Source organism: Uloborus diversus, chromosome 8 (genome assembly GCF_026930045.1).
Source record: "Uloborus diversus isolate 005 chromosome 8, Udiv.v.3.1, whole genome shotgun sequence".
Lineage (NCBI taxonomy): Eukaryota > Metazoa > Arthropoda > Arachnida > Araneae > Uloboridae > Uloborus > Uloborus diversus.
Window position 1 is genome coordinate 134,800,265 of NC_072738.1, and position 24,231 is coordinate 134,824,495.

Consider the following 24,231-nt stretch of genomic DNA (forward strand, 5'->3'; position numbering starts at 1 on the left):
TATCAAATTTCTTGATCAAGATATTTTGTTTACTCCTGGGGTCGCTCAGGCTTTGTTTTCTTTCTTTGGTTGAGACTGTTTCGGTGTTGCATGCTTTCCCCCGTTTGCTTTTTTTTTTTTTTTTTTCTTTTGCTTTGGGGTTTCTTTCTCTTGATGCATGCTTTTCTGCTATAATCAATAACTTTTACCAAATAGTCTTCTATTTTTGGTTGAGAAAGTATCTTATCGTGATATTCTACTTTTATAGGAACAAGATAGACAAAGTTGGAAGAACTCTTCAATAGTGACTTTTATTCAAGGAAGTGAGGCAAGGCGAAAAGAATTCGCAGCCCTCCATAAATTTTTGGAGTCCCAGGACTCGAGATCAAAGATCAAAGATCAAAGTAGGTAGCGTTCAATGTTGACTATTTTTTCGTTTCTGTATTCCCCTGAAATGACACAGTCTTACCGTTAAAACAGTTAAGTTACCGGATCGAGTTCAACGTTGTCACAATAAAGCCTTTCCCTGCATGTTAAATATTACCAAAACATATTAGCAAATTATCACTGCGCGAGTTTCATTGTTGAAACATGCGGGTTACTCGATCATCGGCTATTATTTATATGAGGATTTGATGGGGAAATTACATGAAATTTGCTGTTTTCCATCCTAACCGAAATAATAATTTTGTTTTAGAATTTTAATTTTCCAGCGCCTTAATTTTCCTTAAGATTAAGCAAATTATTTAGTGAAATCCCGAAGTCTCTAAGTGGTCTAGTTGTTGAAATATAAACAAAAGCAGTCCTCAGATTTTTCCGTGACAATCAGGCCAAGGATAATAAAAGTGCTTTAAAAACGCACAAAAAACAGGTTTGAGTGCATTTATATCAATTCAAATTACATTTACAAATGTAATGAAGATAAAAAATAAATTTTAAATATACTTATAAGTAACATAGCGGTAACTTATAATTATATTTCTGGGGATGCACCATCACATTGTTTATCACAATATCAAGAAGTGATAATAGCAATCATAGCGAGGTAGGTAAAGTGGTTGCATCAGGATGTCTATGATACGGAGAGACAACCAAAGGCAAGGAAGTTGGGATGTCAAAATTAACGGCGGAAAGGTTTCACAGACAAAAAAAAAAAAAAAAAGTGGCTTTTAATGTTAATTGTACTATAGAGGAGCGGCTTTTTTTTTCATTATAAAAATTTGTGCACAAATGATAGTTAAAAATACTGATTTCTTCATTGCTGTTATGCTTTTGTAGTGTCAACTCTCATCTTTACCTTTACTAATAATAAAGCTGAAAGTCTGGATGTCTGAATCTCTGGATGTCTGTTACGCGCATAGCGCCTAGCGTTCGGCCAATTTTCATGAAATTTGGCACAAAATGAGTTTGTAGCATAAGGGTGAGCACCTAGAAGCGATGTTTCGAAAATTCGATTTTGTTCTTTTACTATTCCAATTTTAAAAACATTTAATCGAGCAAATTATCATAACATTGACGAGTAAATTATCATAACATAGACGAGCAAGTTAACATAACATAGGCGAGCAAATTAAAATAGCCAATTGGTGAGAAATTCATCATCCGTTACTTGTAAATATACAAGCGAACCAAATGACCTTTTAATTTTCTATTACGGGCAAAGCCGTGCGGGAACGGGGAACCACTAGTGTTTTGATAACACCCTGTAGGTGATGGAGTTCCTTTTTTGATTCAGCACCATAACATACGTAAAATCTGATAAAAATATCTCTTTTATAAGTGTGTGGGGGGGGGGAGGAATTCTTAGACCTGTGCATTTGAAATCTTATTACGTATGCTTCTTCTTCCTTTTTTTTTTAAACAGAAATCAGTATTCTAGGGGAAACGAACAGAGTACAAAGAATATTTAATAGCTTTCATCAAGCAGCTCTAAATACTTCGCTTGATAAAAATTAACCGTAAGATTGTTCAATTTGTTTGTAACGAAGTTAGTTAAAAGTATTTATTCAGGAAGGAAAAAAAACTAATGTTAAAATAATGAACTTCTTATAATATCATTTTTTACGCTATTGTAGCTAGAATTTACGGTTAATTTTAGATAAATTTGAAAACAAGGTCCTACTTCGCATTCTTTGCATCGACCGAAGTTTATTTAGGATTTTCCTTTTCTCCTTTGCGGCAGTTTCAGTCCCCCCCCCCCCAAGCAGTAAACAGCTCACTGTCTGCAAGAATCTGTGCTGCTTGCCCAGAAGTAATAGAAATAATACTCAAAAAATAATTATCATAAATGTTAAAATAATAATTATTGTAAAAATTGAAAAAATACATTTAAAAAATAAATATAAGTTTTCAAATGGCTTATCAATGCATTAAATAAACCATAGGCGGCGATTGGGATTTAAAAATGGGGGGGGGGGGCGAAAAACCTACAACTAAAAGTCATAGAATTTTTAACGGCAGCAAAAAAAAAAAAAAAATAGAAAGAGAGAGGGAAAAATACAAAATTTTGCTAAGGTTGGTTTTTAGAGCATATGAATGGTAATTGATGCAAATTTAGCAGCTTAACTCACGTTTTCCTTAAGATTTTGATGCTTTATGTACACAATAACCTTCCCCAAAGAAACAATTAGACTGATATGATTTTTACCCCCAAAGTATTTTGAGATGTCACAAACACTTGGTAATAGTTTCATTAAGCAAGTATGGCTTGTTAAAGTAAAACAATTGATATACTAAATCTAAACAATGATCTAAACAATGAATGCATAAACTAAAAGTTACTGTTAAAAGTTTAATTAAAAGTCAAAATAATGCTTCGTAAACAGATATACAAAGTTAAACACATTATTATGATGTAAAAGTTTTGACACTTCTGATTTTCTTTAATTTTTAGTTTTGGTTTTTAAATTGGAAAAGAAAATAAATAAATGAGCCATAAAAAGTGAAGTGGGGAGGGGGGGGGGGGAAGTACCCCCCCCCCCCCCCCGCACCCCCGAAACGCCGCCACTGAAACAAACATATCAAAAAACGTTACTTACCTCATTTTTTTTCATTTATAAATGCACACATTAATTTGGGAAAAATTACAATAATAACTGACTCATTGATGACTAATGATAAAAAAGAGCCTAAAACCTTCTTTGTTTTTAAAAAGGGAATCCTTGTAACCCCGAAGCATATGTATGCAATAAATTTTGCTGCGTTACTATATGAACATGTAATAAAGTCATTCAAAGAATTTTCGAACTCGAAGTTAGCTATACGAACAAGTGGAATTCGTCGGAAAATTTCACCAGCATGAATTTAAAATGATAAAAATATAGCTGCCCAAGATATTTTTTGCTATTATCCCAAGAGTAAAATTAAAAATGGCTTTCAAAAATTGTCGATTCCAACGGCTCAACATTACACAATCATAAATTATTTACTGCGTTTCTGATGAAGACTGGTCGTTCCCATTTACGTTTATCAGAAGTTTATTTCGAAAAGCACTTAATCATTTCCACACTACAAATGATACCATTTTTTGATACCAAAAATTTGTTCAAGCTGTCTATCTCAATCAGGTATGATCCACATTACCATACTATTTTGTAGTCCGAACTGGGAGGGGAGGAGGGGGTGATCGGAGTTTTAATTTGGAAGTTTAACGGCAAAATGCATTACAACTGGATATTTTCTTTTCTTTTATGTAAAAATCGTTAACTTGAACAAGAAAAATAACAAAAATATATTTGATTAAAAAAAAAAACACTTTTATTAGCATAACAGATTTTGCAATGCGAGTGGTCCGTTGAGTGACATAATTTTGAAAGGCCTTAAAAGGAGTAGAGTTATTTAAGGTTACTTCGATCGACTATTTCTGTACTTTTCTACATCGTCACTCCTATTTTAATACGAAAGTCGATCCAAATGTAAGGTTCCCCACAGTTTTACAAATATACAGCACTGTCTATTCTCATTGAAATTTACATCGTTGGAAAGAAAAAACGTTTCTCTATTTTTATACATAATCGCCATCTTTTTCTGAGCATTATTGTCGACGGTGCCCTAACTTCTCTATCGAGTGTCACAGAATTTCACCGCCAGAGTGGGACACGACAGTCAAAAACCACTCCGTTCTTGATTGCAGTCCGGAGTTTGAGTCTAGTGATTACCACTTGTTTCATAAGTTTAAGGAACATTTCGATGGCCATCGTTTCCGGATTGACGACGAAGTCAAAAAAGGGGTTAAAACGCTTCCTCAACGGGTTGGCGGTGGAATTCTGTGACACTCGATACAGAAGTTAGAGCACCGTCTACAATAATGCGCAGAAAAGGATGGCGATTATGAAAAAAATGGAGAAACTTCTTCTCTTTCCAACGATGTAAATTTCATTGAGAATAAACAGTGCTGTCTATTTGTAAAATTGATGGGAACCTTACTTTTGGATCGACCTTCGTAGTAATACTATATCTATTTACATAAAATTCACGAAAATCTCCAAAAGTATTGTACATATACTAAGTTTTTAAATACAACAATTAAAAAAACTGCTTAAAATGAATTATTAACCTGCAGCTCACACTTACTGGGGAGAAAGGTACACTGTTGAAGTTTTTAAAAAGTTATGTGGGTTTTTTTTTAAAAACATTTTCAAGCAATCAATGAATCGCCTATTACTTTCACTCGACCGCAGTTGATGTTCCTTTGATTTTCGGACCTAGATCTCTGTGAGCAACACTGTCCAGTCCACTGGCCCCTGCAGGTGCGCGACCACCCCACTGGTCCTGACTGGGATATGGTATGGACATGGTCATCCCCGCAGGATATCGGCGGTTTGTAGAAGCATTTTTCACCCGTCATACCTTGACGGGCGGTTCTAGTATAGCTAGAAAGTCGCCCGTCAAGGTATGACGGGTGAAAATTGCTTCTACATTTGAACGAAGCCATTGAGGGCCATGATGGCCTGATCGGTAAGGCCTCGGACTTGTGACCGGAGGGTCCTTCGATCCTAGCCGGTCGAAGATATACCGTCTTCACTAAGGGTGACTGGGGGACGTTAAATATGCTCGTGGTCACAATGTCCTCCAACTCCTCACCCCCCAAGGGTGAAACGATACCTCTGGGGGGTGCTTGGCCAGAAGTTATTCGGCTTCTGGCTTGGTTCTAAATTCTCGAACTGTCCATAGTAGGACTCGACCGATGCATCGGCCTGGCCGATGCATCGGCGCCGATTGTTCAACAATTTATCCATCGGCATCGGCATCGGCGGCCGATGCTAAATTGCAGGAAACATCGGCCCATCAGCCTTAAAAACATTGAAAAGCCGATGGAACTGGCCGATGTTTTTGAGAAAAAAAAGGACCTTTGATGTTTTACTTTTTAATACAAAGTAAAGGTTGTTTTCATATAAAATTGTTTACTAAATTTCAGTATGAATTTCTATTTTAGTCACCCCTGAAAGAGTTTTTAATACTGCATTCAAGTACCAAACAAGTTTATTATTGCGTTGTTCCTTGCTGCTGGATGTACGTATGTACCTCTCATAAGTCATAACTCAAAAATCGTAAGCTGTAGAAGGATAATTTTCGCATGTGGGGTGTGCACTTCACTTTTTGTTTTCGATCAGGTGTTCTGAAAAGCCTGTTTACTCATTTTTTGTGGCTATTAATTACTTATTTCAATGCAAAACTAATATAGCGTCTCAGACTGACGATCATTTGGTAATATATTGCCGAATTGGACACCTTGGAAACAAATATGAGATGGCAAAACCGGTTTTTGTGTCATTTTGTTAGATTCCGGTTGAGCCGACGGTAATTCTTAATTTTTTGATATCTATATACATAAATGGCTACTTCTGTGGGGATGTCCGGGGTAAACTTCAAAACTACTGGACAGGTTTTAACAATTTTTTCACCATAGATAGCTACATCATCAGGGAGCATTTTAGGCTATAATTTATTCCTTAAAAACTTAGTTTTAAAAAGTTATGGTGGAAAACATTAAATTCCATGTAATTTCCCCATGTTATGATTAAATATAAAACCCATTGTTAGGAAAATTCGTTGCCTAACAACAGCAATATTAAAAGTAATCACAATGAAAATTTTGAATCAAGGCTTCTCCGGAGCAAGCATGACATTTATTGCTTTCTTAGGAGTTGTATCCTCATCTTTATACATAAACTAGCTGTACCCGACGCGCGTTGCTACGCTAACAAAAAAATACATCATTATACTGATTTTCATGACAATCGGTTGAACGGGGCAGAAGTTGCTACTCTGCAGTGCCACCTGGTGGTGAGTGGCTTCAATGAGCATATTATGCACCTTCTCCGTGGAAAAATACACATATATAGCAATTTTCATAATAATCGGTCCAGGTATCAAGTGAAGCCGTGACTATACTCAAATTTTGTACTCACGTAGTTTGCAAGATCAATCAATCGCTAAAAATATCAAATAGAAAAAGTTTTAAATCCCCCCGTTGCATGAAAAGCCATAAAACAATAAAGAAAGAATTTATTTGTTCAAACTCAAGAAAAATGGCAACAGTTAACTTCTTATCAATGAGATCTTTCACGCGAATTAATTTCTGCAGCCGATAATTTTATTCGTATTTATCCAATGGATTGTGACTTAAATTGGAATAAAAAAGGAACTATCGATCGGATTTTTTTCGAACTGGTCTATAAACATTCCCAGTACCAAAAATAACAAACGGTGAAAGTTTCCGGCAAATCTGCCGGGTAGTTTTTGAGTTCATGGATGACATACAGACAAACATTCATTTATATATATATATATATATATATATATATATATATATATATATATATATATATATATATATATATATATATGGCTGCTTCTGTGGGGATGTACGGGGGTAAACTTCAAAAGTACTGAACGGATCTTAATAATTTTTTCACCATATATAGCTATATTATCCGGGAGCAACTTAGGCTGCAATTTATTCCTTATAAACTTAGTTTTAAGAAGTTATGGTGGAAAACAGTAAATTTCATATAATTTCCCCATTAAATGATTAAATTCGCAACTCCAATAAACTATAGGGGGCGCAGCAGCCACTGTCTAATGGCGGATGAAAAAGGTAAAACAAAAAAATACCGTAAAACTTGCTTTGACGCGTAGTGAATGACATTAATTTTTCATCGTGTTTGTGAGAAGCCTTCTTTTCTATTCTTCTGAAATTACATTACACCACAAACTGCTAGAAGCCTGTTGTTTACCCCAAAGAAAACACGTGGAATGGAATGTTTTACCTTTTTCTTTAACATTGGTTTTTCACCGTAAGGTAGCGTATTCGAGCTCTGGAGTCGCGAATATAAAACCCATTGTTACAAAAATTCGTTGCCTAACAACAGCAATATTAAAAGTAATCATAATGAAAATTTTGAATCAAGGCTTCTCCGGAGCAAACATGAGTTTAAAGTCATTTAAACTTTTGGAAACTCTACTTTTTGAACCCTTAAAGAAACCTAGTAGAGAGCTTTTTTTTGTGTGTGTGTGTACTATTTAATTAAATAAAGCGCACGTTTTTTTTAGTGATCTTTGTTTTTGTTAGTTCGTATTTTGGAAATTCCTCAAATTTTTATATGCTTAAATTCGTGCTTTCGTTTCTAAATTAATATTCGTTCGTTCTTTATACTTATTGCTATTGTACTTTTATGGGTAAGGAAGAAGCTCGATTTTTAATCACGTCAAAGCGATGTGTTTTGAGTTCTTTCAGTTAAAACAGAAAACGAAAGAAAGTAGCGATTGTTTCTCGCAATTATGACTGACCCAGGCAACGCCGGGTATTTTTGATAATTTGTAATATAAATCACAGTAATGCAGTCTTTTCTGTATCGCTTCGGCGGAGTTACAAGTTTGGGGCCCGTCGAAATACATTTTGGGGCCTTATTTTCCTATCACAGAAGTTGTAAAACATTTATCACAAGCATTTTTCTAACTCCTACGGTGCCACTATGGTTATGGTGCCTCTCGCGCAATTGCAACATTTGCTATATTTTAAATCCGCCACGGCACATCAAAACAAACTCGGGTGCAAGTTTTGAAAGGGTTTTTCTACTCAATGTTTATGATTATTTTGAACTCTATTTTTTACGACTATTTTTTGAATTTCCAAGAACACTTGCGCGTCCCTCCTCCCACTCCCTCAATTTTTGAAATTAAACTCCAGTTGTACTTTTGAGTTGTTTAAAACTAACACCATTCATAAAAATAGAGATTTTTTTCAAAAACTTTATCTATTGTTTAGAAAGAATTTAGAGCATTAATGTTAGAAATTCATTAAAGACGTTTTGAATGGTGACATTATTCGGAAATCGAAGAGACTTTTGAATTTTTTTCTTCGGAAGTGCTGAAATAGATTCAGAAACTCTTCCAATGCGTTGGTTTTAGCGGTTCTGTACTAGAAAAAATTAGGCCGAGGTTGGGACCGAAGTGTGAGTTACTGCAAAATCAGAGGGTGACCCACCCCCCATTTTGTAATGCGCCATCTTTTTTGCGATCGATTTTTTTTCTGTCGTAAGTAACTATTTTAATGTATTTATATAAAATCAATGAATAACTTATTTTCGTTTCTTATGGAAAAGTTTCAAGGATTTTCTATTATATAATTTTTTAAATTTCAGAAAATTATTGTTATATTGAACAATTTAATTTGAACATGTTTATAAAGTTTCATAAAAGATTAAACAATCAAATTGTTTAATATTATGTGTGCAAACAACAGATCAAGTAGTATATGTATTCAGTTATTAACTTAGTGTAAATATTGAGTTTGTTTATTGTAGCTGCGTTTTAAGAACCTCGCTCTTTTCATGGCTTTTTCTTTTTCAGCAAAATTTATGCCACTGTTTTAGTTTTCTGAAAAATGCAAAATTTTCTATTCATAAATTTTAAATAAGTATAAAAATATTCCTATTATGATTTAATATTGTAATTTATCTGTTACCTTTTTTGTTTAATTTGATGACTAAAAAATGTCTACGTGCAATCTTTCCACTTTAATTGCGTAATTTGTTAAAGGTTTCATTGTTTTATTATTATTATTATTATTTTTTGGGAATGATTAAACAACATAGTTTAATGTTTTTTAACTATGTTTAGTGTTCCTAAATCCATACATCATTACAATCTTTTTCTGAAATCTTAGTTATATGCTCAATTTGTATATATATAGGTGACTACTTTGTAGATCGATGTGCTTCGGTAATGTGAACTATTCAGGGTAAGGTTTTATACAACTTGTCCTCTAACTTTTAGATCATAATACGTACACTGTAAAAAAAATTCGGAAACGTTTCTGAGTATATCGTGCAGCTGCGGTTCATGAAATTTTCAAAAAAGTTTCTGAGTATTTCGGAATTCTCTTTCTGTAATGTCCGGAAACGTGTCTGAGTATTTCGGAATCCTCTTTCTGTAATGTCCAGAAACGTCTCTGAGTATTTCGGAATCCTCTTTCTATAATTTCCAGAAATGTTTCTGAGTATTTTGGAATCCTCTTTCTGTAATTTTCAGAAACGTTTCTGAGTATTTCGGAATCCTCTTTCCGTAATTTCCAGAAATGTTTCTGAGTATTCTGTGCAGCTGTGGTTCATGAAAGTTTCGAAAACGTTTCCGAGTATTTCGGAATTCTCCAAACAATTTTCAAAAACGTTTCTGAGAATTTCGGAATCCTTTTTCCGTGATTTTTTCTAAAAAATAATTCTTTACTATAGTATTGCATGCCATATCAGTTTCAATTCTTTCATATCTAAGAGCAATGAAACAAGCAATTTTAGAATCATTCGTGCATTTTTTTTTCTGAATTTCTAATGACAAATAGCATAGTTAACAGCATAACATATGTACAGTTATAAATGTTTGAAAATTTATGAAATAATATAGTAGTTTCATTCATAATCACAAAATCGTCGGAGGAGGGAAGGGGAGTAGTTTCTCAAAAGTGGGATTGTTTGTTAAACAATATTAAACTTCAGTTTTTCTCTCAATATTTTCAAGACAAAATTATCAACATATTGTATTTTTAATGCAGAACTTAAAAACATATCTTGTATCAAACTTGATAGCTTTTATTTTCGGATATAATTTGACTTACCTACACTTTGCGTTCCGAAATTCGTTCACGTCAAGTCAATTTCTTTGACGAACAAAGTGTACCGAAAAGTACCAACAGAGAAATTGATGAATTTAAATATGACACCAAAGTCCCCCTGCTGGAACCATTCGGGTTTATTCTTCTGTTCTTGCCCTTTTCCAGTTTATCACAAATATAGATACGTATTAAAAATAGGTTACTGATTTTATTTTTAGAGTGTGCGCAAAACGCATTATACATTTTATTTATTAAAACATTGAACTCTATTACATGATTATTCCATTTCATATATACGAGAGTCCCCCCCCCCACTCCATAAGAGTGATGGTGCACCCATAAAACGATATAAAGCGCCCCCCCCCCCCCCCTTAAAAAAAGCAACCTCTTGAAAATGTCAATGGCACAGTCTGCGTGGTGAACGCCCCTCGTCTTCTCCCCATATGTGCATTGCATATTAATAACATAGTATTTAAAAAATGATCACTTTTAAAACGATGACATGAAATAATATTACTTTTTATTTCGGCATGTAAATACAGCTGTTCCATTCTTGCCACTGACTCATTCCTCCTGACTGTCCTACATTAAACTAGTATATCCACGAAGGAAATGTTATTTTCGGAACAACTAATGTCAAGGAATTTTTTTTATTGTTAACCACATTTAACAAAATGAATAAGCAGATGAATTAATTGCATAACTATGTTCTTACTAATAGATAACATGGTCATTTTCTAATGGTATCAAAAATTTTTAAATGAATGAATAAATTATAATAAAAAAAGATAAATAATACTGGCCCTTTTTTTGTGAAGCATATTACAATACTAGAAAATATTTGCATTACCATATTTTTAATGAATTAAACAATTGTTTTTTTTTCCTTTTTGAACCAAAATGTATGTACACCCAAGTATTTCGAAATAACTTTCCTGTGATTGCTTCTCAAATATAAATCTTTCGCGTAATTAATCAGTTTCAGTTGGTTACAACAAATAGTACACCGCGCACATAGGTATGTAGGATAACTTTAAATTAATTCGATAAACCCAAAAACAGTTACAATTGGAGCCTCATCAAATGCAAATCAACAAAAATATAAATGTATATAACAACATGTTTTAAAATACTCATTAATACTTACAAGTGAACATGAGCGGAAGAAAATCTAAGTACCTCCATTACAACTGAATAAGTAATCCAAAGGGTTTCGTTTCATTAAGTATAAACACGGGTCTTGAAACTATTCACGCTTGAACACACAATATATATCTAATTATGGTCTCATTGGAAATTGTAAAGAAACAAATGGTTATTAACTAACTTAATAGCTGCGTACATCGTCTAAAAAGTCAAGGGCAGTCGAAAATGCAAAGGCGTAAAATTAGTTTCAACACATTTTACTACTCTCTAGACATGAAATAACAAGCAATCCAATGCTAAACAGTTGCTGACTGCAGCAACCATAGATAAGAAAAAAATAAGTTCTCGTTATTTCCGACTCATTGGCGCCCGAGTTGGAAGGATGAAATAGGTTTCGAAGCGTTGCGTCATCACTTCCGCTTCTAGATTTCTTGAAATAACAAAAAGCTTTCTGAATATTGAGGAGTTCGCTATTGGATGAAGGATTCCTACTATTTCGGAAACGTTTCCGATATATCCAGAAACGTCTCGAAAATTTGTTACAGTGTACATATGAGTTTTCAACTTACTATTTCATAAAGTTTTTGAGTGACGCAAGTTTACGCGCATGAAGACATCACTGGAGAATTTGCGATAATTAACTGAGGAGGCGTTCAAAATGGATATTTCGGTCATCTATATGTTCTTAGGTACATATGCATGTACAGCAGATGTGCCGAAAAAACTTGTGAAGTTTAAATTGGGTGATCGTAAAATAGAAATTTAGGTCAAAATTGATTTTTTTTTTTGTGATTACAATTCCTTATTCGTAGAACGGAAGTAAAGTGAAATGAATCAACGATCTTTTAAATCCCTGACAATTTTATCAATTTATTTCTGTTTGATTTTTTTTTTTTTTTGCCATCGGCCAACGGCATTGGCCATCGGCCATCGGCAATCGGCCATTTGGAGGAAAACAATCGACCATCGGCCATCGGCCATCTTTGAACAATCGGCCAACAATCGGCATCGGCCCATCGGCCAAAAAATGCCATCGGTCGAGCCCTAGTCCATAGATAGTGCTGCCTATCTACTGTCTTGTCTGAGCCAAATCGGATTTACACCTAGAAATAGGCGCTCGATTAAACGGAAGCCGTACCTCTCTGCCTTAAATCGAGTAGCATTGCTACTCGGGCTCGGGTTACCGAGCGGCATAAGTACCAACAACAACGAAGCCATTTGCCTGTTTGGTGATATTTCGATAGTTGAAATGGTAACCCTAACTCCAGTGGATTAACCCTAAACTCCAGTATGTAGCGTTCATTGTTGACCATTTTTTCGTTTCTTCATTCTCCTGAAATGACATAGTCTTACCAGTAAAACAAGTTAAGTTACCAGATCGAGTTCAGCCTTCTCACAATAAAGCCTTTCCCTGCACGTTAAATATTACCAAAACATATGATCAAGATGTGGTGCTAGTTTCATTGTTGAAACACGCGGGTTACTCGATCATCGTCTATTATATATATATATATACATGAGGATAACAAGAGTCTTATTATTAGTTCATGATCACAGGGGGAGGGGTTCGCCCCCATAGACTATTATACAAATTTATATTATTAGTCTATGGTTTACCCCAACCGTGAAAAGAGACAGTATTTTTCGGCGGTAGCAACTATTGACTAGAGAGGTCAATGGTTTTCAAGCCACTGTCCAATAAATGGTTCAATCGTTCATGCCTACCCCGCAAAGCCTACAAATAAAAATTGGAAAGAACCACGAGCTGAGTCGTTAGTTGGAATTTCTTGCGGTTACGGGAAATTCCTCACAGACGAATTCATAATATACATCAACACGAGCTGCTATAATAGCGTAAGAAGAAGTAAATATCATGTAATAACTTTTTGATGGGATATTAAATTTGTGTATAAATATCATTATTATTTCCATGCCACGAAGAACAACTGAATGTCATTTTTTCGGACCAGATCTCATATAGATTACGACGAAACGGCTCATCTCGTTGAAGACGATTCTCTTTCGGATAGTGGGGATGAACTATCCAGTAAGTAATGAATCTTGGTTAAAAGCAAAGGACTTGCACATGGGATACTCCAGATTTAGGGGAATTGTCATAACGTGGGCCATTTGGCCAGTTTCCAAAAATTTTCGCCAAATAAGCCAAAACAAAGTGCTAACCTGCTTGTCAAACGTTGCCAGAAACAATGGGGTCGTTTCCGAAATTTTAAAAGTATTTTTTTTTTCTGAAAGAGCATGCTTAAAAACATAGGATCTGACCATATAAAAAATCATTTGACACAGTTTAATACTTTTAAAAATTATTTTAATCCTTGCGCAGATTCAATTTCCTTTTTTACGCTTCTGCACATGACATCACAAGTGATGAAATGAAACTAACTGATGACATGATCGCAGAACGCATTATTTAATTCGCTTCTTTACTCACACGAACGGCAACGATACGGTTGATAGAAAACGTAGAGCGTAATTTAATTCGCTTCTGAATTGTTATAACCTGGAAACGCGGTAGACATCAAGCGTAAACATTCAGCGCACCAGTGGAGTGCAAGCCGAAGTTCATCTCTAGTGACGTCATAAAGATCACGTCTTGTTTGAAAAATCGGACATTTTAACGAATTAATTAAAAATTAAACGTTTTGAAAATGTGTAAAAGATTTTCCTCGCTTCATGTTATTTTTGAGTAATCACGATTGCCTATTGTTCTCATTTGACTACTTTTGATGTCCGTGCCTTTTTCAGCTTGGACCAGGGGCCTCTGCAGCACCACCTCCTACCATCCTTTGCAGGCGCAGCTCTGAGCACTGCCTCCTGAAATCAGTTTCTCCTGGTCGGTGGCGTTCATGTCCTACGCATGCTCGCACACTTACACACACACACACACACACACACGCTCATACACACACACGCTCATACACAAGCCTTTACACACATACACACACGCCTACGTGCATACACACAGGTCTACGCACACACACAAGCCTACACATGCACGCACGCGCGCCAACACACACACACACACACACACACACACACACACACACAACTATACACACGTAACCGCTCAGGAGAAGGGACAGGCTTGAGGGGACAGGAGCCGTTTCTAGGAACAGTATAACCCCCCAATGAGCAGGGTTCTGTCACAACTCGTGATTGCGAAAAACATAATTTGAATTCAAAATGTCAGAATTCAAGTTAATTTTCATTTTTTTAAATTGAGCAATCACATTGCTTATTTTTCTCACTTGATTGTTTTGAATTCCTATGATTTTATTTCCCCCCCGCTTCCCTCTGCAGCACCACCGTCGACCAGCCCCTCCCGATGCTGCTCCTCTAGCGAGCAGTCTCCAGGTTGCGTCCATATCCCACACACACACACGCATTCATACACACACGCATACCTACACACTACACACATGAATGCCTACATACTGTCGCATACATACACACACACACACACACACACACACACACACACACACACAAAACACACACACAAACACACACGCACACGAACGCCTACACACACGCGCACACGAACGCCTACACACACGCGCACGTACACACACACACAAACGCGCGCGTACATACACACGCACACGCCTACATACACACACGCCTACATATACACATTGGTGCCTCCAAACACACTCGTGATTGCGAAAAACATAATTTGAATTCAAGATGTAAAAATTCAATTTTTTTTCCCTTCTTTTTGCTCATTTTATTAACTTCAGTGACTAAAAGGAGTACTACTTTTGACTGATGGAAAAAACCCCATTTTCCTCAAACTTAAAGTTAAATGACCAATTTTGAAACAAAATATACCATTAAGCTTGATTATAAGTTCATTAAAACAAAAAACGTTTCTCCAAGTAACCAAATAAAGCCAATACAAAGTGAAATAATTCAGCAAATAAATGTCATTAAAAAGCAATAACAGTTCTACTTAAATTTAAAATTGAAGTTTGAGGAGCAAAAAATGCAGCAGCAGTTTTACCATAAAGATTTTTTTTTCCGCCAATTTGGCATGTTCCACGGTATGATAATTTCCCCCAAGCTTTCAGCATAGTAATTAAATGAAGTTGGTTTGCTATCTTTGGCAATTTTAAAAATAGACCGAAATTGCAATCTTTTAGATATACTTTAATTGCCTAAAACAAGGGAATTGGAACAAATAAAAATCTCATTGAAACTGTTGCTGACAGTTTTTTTCCTCCTCCTGATTAAATTTTACATTTTATTGAAGATTTTAATGTTTTAAAGGCCTTACACTTAACATATTTATTTGGTGAATTGCTTTGAATTTTAATGGACGTTTTCAAATGGTTTACTTCTTGAGTAATTTAACTAATCACTCGGAGTTTTTGGTTGTTCTACTGTAGTTGCATGTAATAAGCGTATACATACAAAAATAAATAAATAAATAAATAAATAAAAATAAAATCCACAAATTCCTCAGGATATCCGGGGGTGAGGATAACCCGAAGACATCCCCAAGACTGGATGTCTGGCACCTTATCTCAACCCCCTAAGGTTTATAAGGGTGAGACAGGAAAGAGTGGCTTTCCTGGATGTTCTGTATCCAACGGTACCAGTATTCTACCAGTATCGACTTGGTAGACATTGACAGTTCGAAGGGGAATAGGGTTACAGACACACACACAGACAGAAGCAAACAAGTGTTATAAGTGCAGATTATTTCTGGGTAAAAGAAATGAATATTCGACACAAAAGAGAAAATCGCAAATCGAATATTTAAAAATCTCCTGTCACGGTGTTAGTGTTTGAACTCCTCCGAAACGGCTCGACCGATTTTTATGAATTTTTTTATGCGTATTTGGTAGGTATGAGAATAGGTCGTAAAGTATATTTCATACCGCTATGTAATCAAGGTGTCCCTATCCAGAACCTTTTTTTTTTGAAAATCATTGAAAAAACCATTGTTGAAATTCATCGTAAAAACTATTATTGAAAGTCATTGTTAAAGCCTTGCTTAAATTAATTACAAACATTTTATCTGTAGATAAACAGAAGACGGCAACACAATGGGGTGGTTTCCTTCAGTCAAAACTACCACTTTTAGTCATTGAAATGGATAGAATGAGCATGAAAAAAAAAAACATGGACCCAGAAAATACTTTCATTTTCCCAACAGTTTTTTTTTAAATTAATTTTTTAACATGTCCGATTTTTCAAATGAGGCGTGGTCTTGATGACATCACAAATGATGCACTTTGCCGCATCTTTCTACTACGTTTCCACGTTATGATAATCAAGCAGCGAATAAAAATTGCAAACTACGCTTGCTATCAACCACGTCGTTGCCAATACACAAAAGTAAAGATGCGAATTAAATATTTTGCTCTGTGAATGGCAACACAGAATGGCATTTCATCATTTGTGATGTCATCGGACAGAAGCATAAACATTGAAATCGCGCTGATTTAAGTAATTTTTTTAAAAATATTAAACTTAAACAAATTATTCAAAAAATGGTCAGATCCTATGTTTTTAAGCATGCTGCTCTTTCAGAAAAAAAAAATACTTTTAAAATTTTGGAAACGACCCCATTTTTTTTAAAAATCTTTGAGAGTTTTTCAACGTTTTGCCGGAGCGTCGCGTCATTTGACATTTTATTCTGCATTTGTTTTGTTTTTATCTTAACCCGCATCACAACCACTTCTTGAAGTATTTCGTATCATAAAGGGTCTATATATACATGCATATTGCATACTAATATGTTAATCAAGTCAAACATTTCAATCAATATTTCCCCGCAGAAAAGCTATTTTAATTATTTAATTTAGTTACAAGATTTTGTTCTTATCTCTTTAATTAATCAAGAAATTAAGTATAATGTGACTTGAATAACTGTTAATTACATGGAACCTTAATTACCTTCCGAAAATTAATTGTTTTTCTCGAAAACAGTATTTAAACCAAAAAAAAACCGGTTTAAAACCAAAAAAACCTGGTTTAAACCAAAAAAACCGGGTTTTTTTTTGTTTTTTGAAAAAAAAAAAAAACGGTTTTTTTTCGGTTTTTGAAAAAAAAACCCCGGTTTTTTTACCAACCCTGGCGAAAATATTAAAAAATAACCTTTTCAATTTTCTAACCGGGATTAAAAGGACGTGCATCCCATCTTTTGTATGAGCCAGAAAAAAGTATTTCGTAAAATTATCATAATTAGACTTACGTTCCTCTGGCTCTGAGGTATAGAAATTAGGATTAAAAAAAAAAAAAAAACAGAAGACGGCAACACAATGAGGTGGTTTCCTTCAGTCAAAACTACTTCTTTTAGTCACTGAAATGGATAGAATGAGCATGAAAAAAAAAAAAAAAAAACATGGATCCAAAAAATACTTTCATTTTCCCAACAGTTTTTTTTTTAATTAATTTTTTAACGTGTCCGATTTTTCAAATGAGGCGTCGTCTTGATGACGTCACAAATGATGCACTTTGCCGCATCTTTCTACTACGTTTCCACGTTATGATAATCAAGCAGCGAATAAAAATTGCGAACTACGCTTGCTATCAACCATATCGTTGCCAATACACGTGAGTAAAGATGCGAATTAAATATTTTGCTCTGTGAATGGCAACACAGAATGGCATTTCATCATTTGTGATGTCATCGGACAGAAGCATAAACAATGAAAGCGCGCCGATTTAAGTAATTTTTTAAAAATATTAAACTTAAACAAATTATTTAAAAAATGGTCATATCCTATGTTTTTAAGCATGCTCATTCAGAAAAAAATACGTTTAAAATTTTGGAAACGACGCCATTTTTTAAAAATCTTTGGAAGTTTTTTGGCGTTTTGCCGGAGCGTCGCGTCATTTGATATTTTATTCTGCATTTGTTTTGCATCGCAAATCTGTGCGTGCCAAATTTTGAAAGATACAAAAATTTTGTCTGTGTGTGTTGAGAAAATGAATGCCTGGTTTCTTTTTATTTTTATCGGTGATCATCGTCTACAGCGCTCCATTCCTCTTTCTGTCAAAGATTTACAACAAACTTACAATACATTCGTTATTTTTTGATTAACAACCAAATTATTTTCCCTAGAAAATATTTATATAGCAGAACAACGTTTGCTGGGTATATATATGCTGGGAGCTAGTATAGCAATCAACTTCGTTGATATTTATAGAGAATGTAAGACAAGAGTAACACATTCGCCTCTCAATTCACTTGAATTCTACAATTAGCCTGTCGAGGGGAAATCAAGTCAGCATAACAATTTTATCTCTTTCTCTCTGACGCGAATGATATCAGCGTCGTCTATCAGTGTCAACAAGAAATGAATTATCTTTCACTAAAGAAAACTTACTTATTCTTGTACACTTTACGAGGCTAAGGATTCAAGCACGCCTGCCTACTCATGCTTTATTTGTGCATTTAATGGAACTTTTAATATTTTTGAAGGACTTGATGCGGCGGATTGTCTTTGATGGATTTCTTTACATTTTAATGCAGCTTCAATGCGTTTTATTTAGTACTAGCGGTACCTGCACGGCTCTGACCGTAGTAGAAAATAGAAAGGTTTTTAGTTCGCCTGTATATTTACAAATAATTGATGACGAATTTCTCACCAATATGGCTATGTTAATTTGCTCGCTCATGTTATGATAATTTGCTCGCCCACGTTATGGTAATTTACTCGCCCACATTATGATAATTTGCTCAGTAAAATTGGCTTAAAGTTGGAATAGAAAAAGAACAAAAAATCGCTTCGAGGTGCTCACCCCTATGCTACGAACTAATTTTGTGCCAAATTTCATGAAAATTGGCAGAACGGTCTAGGCGCTATGCGCGTAGCAGACCAGAGCCAACCATCCAGAGACCCAGACTTTCAGCTTTATTACTAGCAAAGATACAGCTTATTATGTGTTTTAGTGGAGCTTTTAATATTATTTAATGGCTTGACATTTTTTGTTAATTTATTATTTTACTCCTAAATGGCTTAATTTAAATATTTAGGGGATTATTCTTCATAGGGTATTTAGCATTGTACATTGATTTGTTTTGCTCAGAAATTCATTACAAGTCAAACAATTGCATGATATATCATCTAGTTTCTGCGTAAATTAATCAAATATGGCAGCCATTTATAAAATTAAAAATAATCGTCAAATTTAAAAATGCTCTAAGTGAAGCGTTCTATACTACCGTGTTTAATATAAAAGTAGTACATATATATATATATATATATATATATATATATATATATATATATATATATATATATATATATATAAACAAAAACAGGACAGGGCCGTGGTTGTTAAGGCATCCGACTTGTTACCGGAGGGTCCCGGGTTCGATCCTAGCCGGTCGAAGATCCACCGTCTTCAAATGGTGACTGGGGGATATGATCGTGGTCACAAAGTCTTGAAAGTGAAACGATACCTCTGGGGGTGCTGGACCAGGGATTGCTCGGTTTCTGGTTTGGATCAAAAAATCAGAGCTGTCTTCAGGGTCCAATCCAACTGGTTAAATCACTAATAGTGGTAGTTACGGGGGATCTTGGAGTGAAAAAGGAAAAATCAAAAGTAAGACATTGCCCGAGAATACGAGTAACATATTCAACTGTTGCTCTGAGGCGATGATATAGTAGAACCTCGATTATCCAAACTTCGATTAACCGAAACTCCCCATTAACCGAAGTCGGTTTCTTCTTCACCCCCCCCCCCCCACTTTCTACTATCATCTAAAATTTTCTCTTCACAAACATGCATTTTTTCTTCTGAACTCAAGCTATTTGGAAAACTTCGAGATAGAACTGCACAGAAAAGGATGGCCAATTTACACCAGATAAAGCTTCCATTTAAACCATTGCAAGGTTTTCTTTTAGAATTAAATTTAAATTCATTTATAATTTTAATTTATGTAACAGTTAAAATAGTCATAATAACAGTTCAATGACTGTATTACATATTTAACCAGATGATTTTTGATGAATTCTCGATTATCCGAAAATTTCGATTATCTGAAGTAGGTTCGGTCCCAATTACTTCAGATGATCGAGGTTCTTACTTGGTTCAGATGCCACTTTTTCAGAATTGTTTAAAAAACGAATTCCCACTCACAAGTGACCTTACATTTTTATGTTTAAGTATAGTTCGCCTCAGCATTGTTGCCGCTCTGCCATTAATAATCAGTTTGCCGCGAGGTTTCAGTTGGAATTTATTTGTTATTGTGAAGAAATAACGATGCTTGACGAAAAAAATCTACTTCGTGAACGCTTTATTACAGCAGTTCTCGCTAATCTTGTTTTTCACCGGTTCTGAAGTGAAGTGCAAGGACGAATGCCAACAATTCTGAGGTGAAGTATATAAACTACATTACAAACAACCCAAACACCTGATGGGAATAACTTATATTTTGAGAAAAAGCTCTGACTCGACTTCTGTGCTTAACTTAGCGCGGCAACCTGTTTTCAAATTTCTAACCGTTTTAGGTGGCTTACAGACGTTGCCATATTCGTCCGTTCCTGCACACAGCCTTTCTTTCAAAGATGACAATCTAAAGCGCTTCATTCCAGGATGTCAACTAAGCGTCAAGATTCGCGATGCTTATTTTAAAGATGGAAAATGCCTGTAAGATCCATGTCCTTGAATATACTGTCTTTTCTGTACTTTAAATTTCTTTCACTTACAAATCGATCGCTGAATTTGGCTATTGTTCTTAAGGGAAAGAAGGACGGATACAAGGGAGGGGGGGATCGCCTCTCCCTTGAGGGACTCTCTGCCGGTAATTTTTCGAAAATGCAGTTCAAAAAACGCTAATCCTCATATTAAAAAAAGCCGATGATCAAGTAACCCGCGTGAATGAAACTCGCGTCACGGTATGATAATTTGATAATATGTTTTGGTAATGTTTAACACGCAGGAAAAGGCTTTATTGTGACAAGGCTGAACTCGATCCGGTAACTTACTGGTAAGACAGTCATTTTAGGGGAATGAAGAATCAGAAAAGTGGTTGAAAATTAACGCTATCCACTGGAGTTTAGGGTTAATCCACTGGAGTTAGCAAGGACCATAGAGTAAAGAAATTTACATAGAGAGGCCCCGTCTATGGTAAAAAGGAGATGAAATTGAAGCCGGAATTATGGGATACAGCGGTGCAATGGTGAGCGGGGTTATGATAACATGATCGCTTCTCAAGAATAGTTTTCACCAATCTCGCAAAGAGACCGAGTAAAGTAGCTGGCGGATTGGTTCGCATTTTAATTCATGTTTTATTGCGATTTCAAAAACGTGCTTCATAAACTTGCAAGAATATCTAAGTTTAAATCAACAACCAATTGAGATTCAGTAATGGAATGTTTTGAATCGAAATATACCTCAAGATATTTAGCAAGAAGCGAAAGATCTTGGGGTGAAGCGGTACAACTTCCGGCTTCAATTTCTTTGTATAGCGGGGCCTCTCTATGTAATTTCTTTACTCTATGGCAAGGACCGACTAACTAAAAGTGAGGCCCTAGGCCCACATTAATTTGGAGGGCCTCTGAAGACTTTATAGCGGAATGCAGTGGTTGATTTATAGGTTTAGGCCCCGTCGGAATGCATTTATGGAGCATCTTTGTTTATCACAGAACTATGTAAATCATTTGTCATGTGCATTTATGAATCTCCTTCAGAGCCCCTCATAGTTGTGACATGGTAAATTCGCTAATGGTAGAATGAACAAAAATTCTCCTTTGGAAATTTTTTGCAATAAGTCATTATTTTTTAAATTATTATTTAATATATATATGTATTTTTTGTATGGTTGTAATGCTATTCATACTTCTTTAAGAAATTTGGGGCCCCTTAGGAAGACGGGATCCCAGGCCCAGGCCTCGTCGACCTGTGAGGTAATATGGCCCTGGGAGTTAGGTTTAAAATGTCAACCATCAAAATACCACCAAACAGGCAATTGCTTCGTTCAAATGTAGAAGAGTAGAAGCAATTTTCACCCGTCATACCTTGCTGGGTGACTTTCTTCTAGTTTGGACAAGTTTCATTGGTGTTGGAGAAGGAAGGTTTGGGTTTGAGACCCTATCCCGGAACTGTTTTAGAATTAAAGTTCAAACCCTTTGTGTTCAATATTTTTAAATCAGTATACATAGTAAAAATTAAGTAATAAAAATAAATCGCCCTTGCCTTGAAAATTTTCGGGATTCGTCCTTGTAAGGGAAGTCACAATAGCCAAAATACTAATTTATGATAAACGGTTTAAATTATGCCGCTGTTAACAGTTATCAATTTAATTACATTGAAAATGTATCACATAATAAAATATTTATTTAAAAGTCCTTGAATTGAAAAAAAAAAAGAAAAACTTATACGCAAGTTGCTTGAGTATTAATGCTTACCAATTACTGTACAGTGCCTGAATCAAGCTCAATAATTGGGGCAAACCTAAAATTGCAGCGTCGTAATGCTTAATGTAATTAGATTCTACGTAACCTTAACAGAGCTACCAAGATAGGTTTGCCCCAACTATAGTTAATAATAAAAATTCGTGGTGTCTCATAAAACCCTATTTGTGATTTTCGGTATTCTTAAAAGGGGGTCTCAAAATGTATGCAAGATAAATACAGGGTGACAAGAAATAACTTGGACTTGGACACACATGATACACTTTAATTTTTATGTGAATAAAAATATTACGACCAAACTTCAAAATAAATATGAATACATTATTTCGTCTAATAAAATATTTACAAATTTTCAAAATGGCTACCTCCAGCCTTAGTACAGAGCTTTAAATGTGACACAAAATATTCGGCTATGGGCCGCAACTCACTTACTCATATTTTATCCTATTCCTTGCATAAGGATTTTTTAGGAATGCCAAAGTTTTATGAGGTTTAGTCACACACCCTTTTCTCCAAGACCTTCTCACCTTGTTCAACGACGTCAACAACCTCAATCTCTGCCATCCTAAGCCTAATGGGCGTATCTCAACGTTTTTTGCAATTGCATTTTTACTCACTAACACAATATAATCTCAAAAATATTATTACTTCCTAAGCTAAAAAGCAGTATCTCAGTTTCCTTAGTGTAAAGTACCTTAGTTAAAGTTTTACACGTTAAAAGTGTATGGGAAATTCAATTTTATTAATTGTCGATTTTCCGGAAATTACTCTCTCTTGAGATACGCCCATTAGGCTTAGGAGGGCAGATCTGTAATGGTTTGGGGCGGGATATGCGCTACTGGGAAAACACCACTTGTTTTTGTTGATTAAGGGATAAAGATCAATCACGAAACATATCGAAAACTCATTTTGGAAGATGTTGTCTCCCCTTCGTTGCAAAAAGTTTTGGGAAACAAAAGATGGTTCTTCCAACAGGATTCCGCACCTGCACACACAGCTAAAGGAACTCAAGATTAGCACAAGACACATTTTCCGGACTTCATTGGAGCTCAAGAATGACCACAATATTCCCCACATTTGAATCCAATGGATTATTCTCTTTGATACATCTTGAAGACAAGGGTGTGTGTTAAACCTCATAAAACGTTGACATCCCTAAAGAAATCCTTATGCAAGGAATGGGATAAAATATCAGTGAGTTGCGGCCCACAGCCGAAAATTTTGTGATACGTTTAAAGCTCTGTATTAAAGAAAGCTAAAGGTAGCCACTTTGAAAATTTGTAAATATATTAGACGAAATCCTGCATTCTTACTCATTTTGAAGTTTGGTCGAAATATTTTCATTAGCATTAAAATTATAATGTATCATGCGTGTCCAAGTTATTTCTTGCCACCCTGTGCAATTAAAATATTTTTTAGTTAGGAGACAGGAATTCTGAAGTGTTTTTTACCTAGCATATTGTGATAATAATTCACTGAAATTTCAAGATCAGAATATGAATATTTGATGTTGACGTCAAGAAACGTCATTTTAAGCAATATTTGGTAATGTTGCAGGAAAGGGAGTATGGGATGTCGTTTCCCGAAATGTTTTAAAAATTG

The 24,231-nt window shown here is 35.1% G+C and overlaps 1 protein-coding gene across 1 annotated transcript in view; it reads left to right on the top strand.

Moving 5' to 3' along the window:
- The first annotated feature begins 4,771 nt into the window (after positions 1-4,771).
- LOC129228613 (phospholipase D2-like) overlaps positions 4,772-24,231 on the top strand; it is a 73,885-nt gene continuing 54,425 nt past the window's right edge. The window contains exon 1 of the mRNA XM_054863294.1: positions 4,772-4,870. Within this exon, the coding sequence (XP_054719269.1) occupies positions 4,772-4,870 (99 nt within the window). The remainder of the gene's footprint in view (positions 4,871-24,231) is intronic.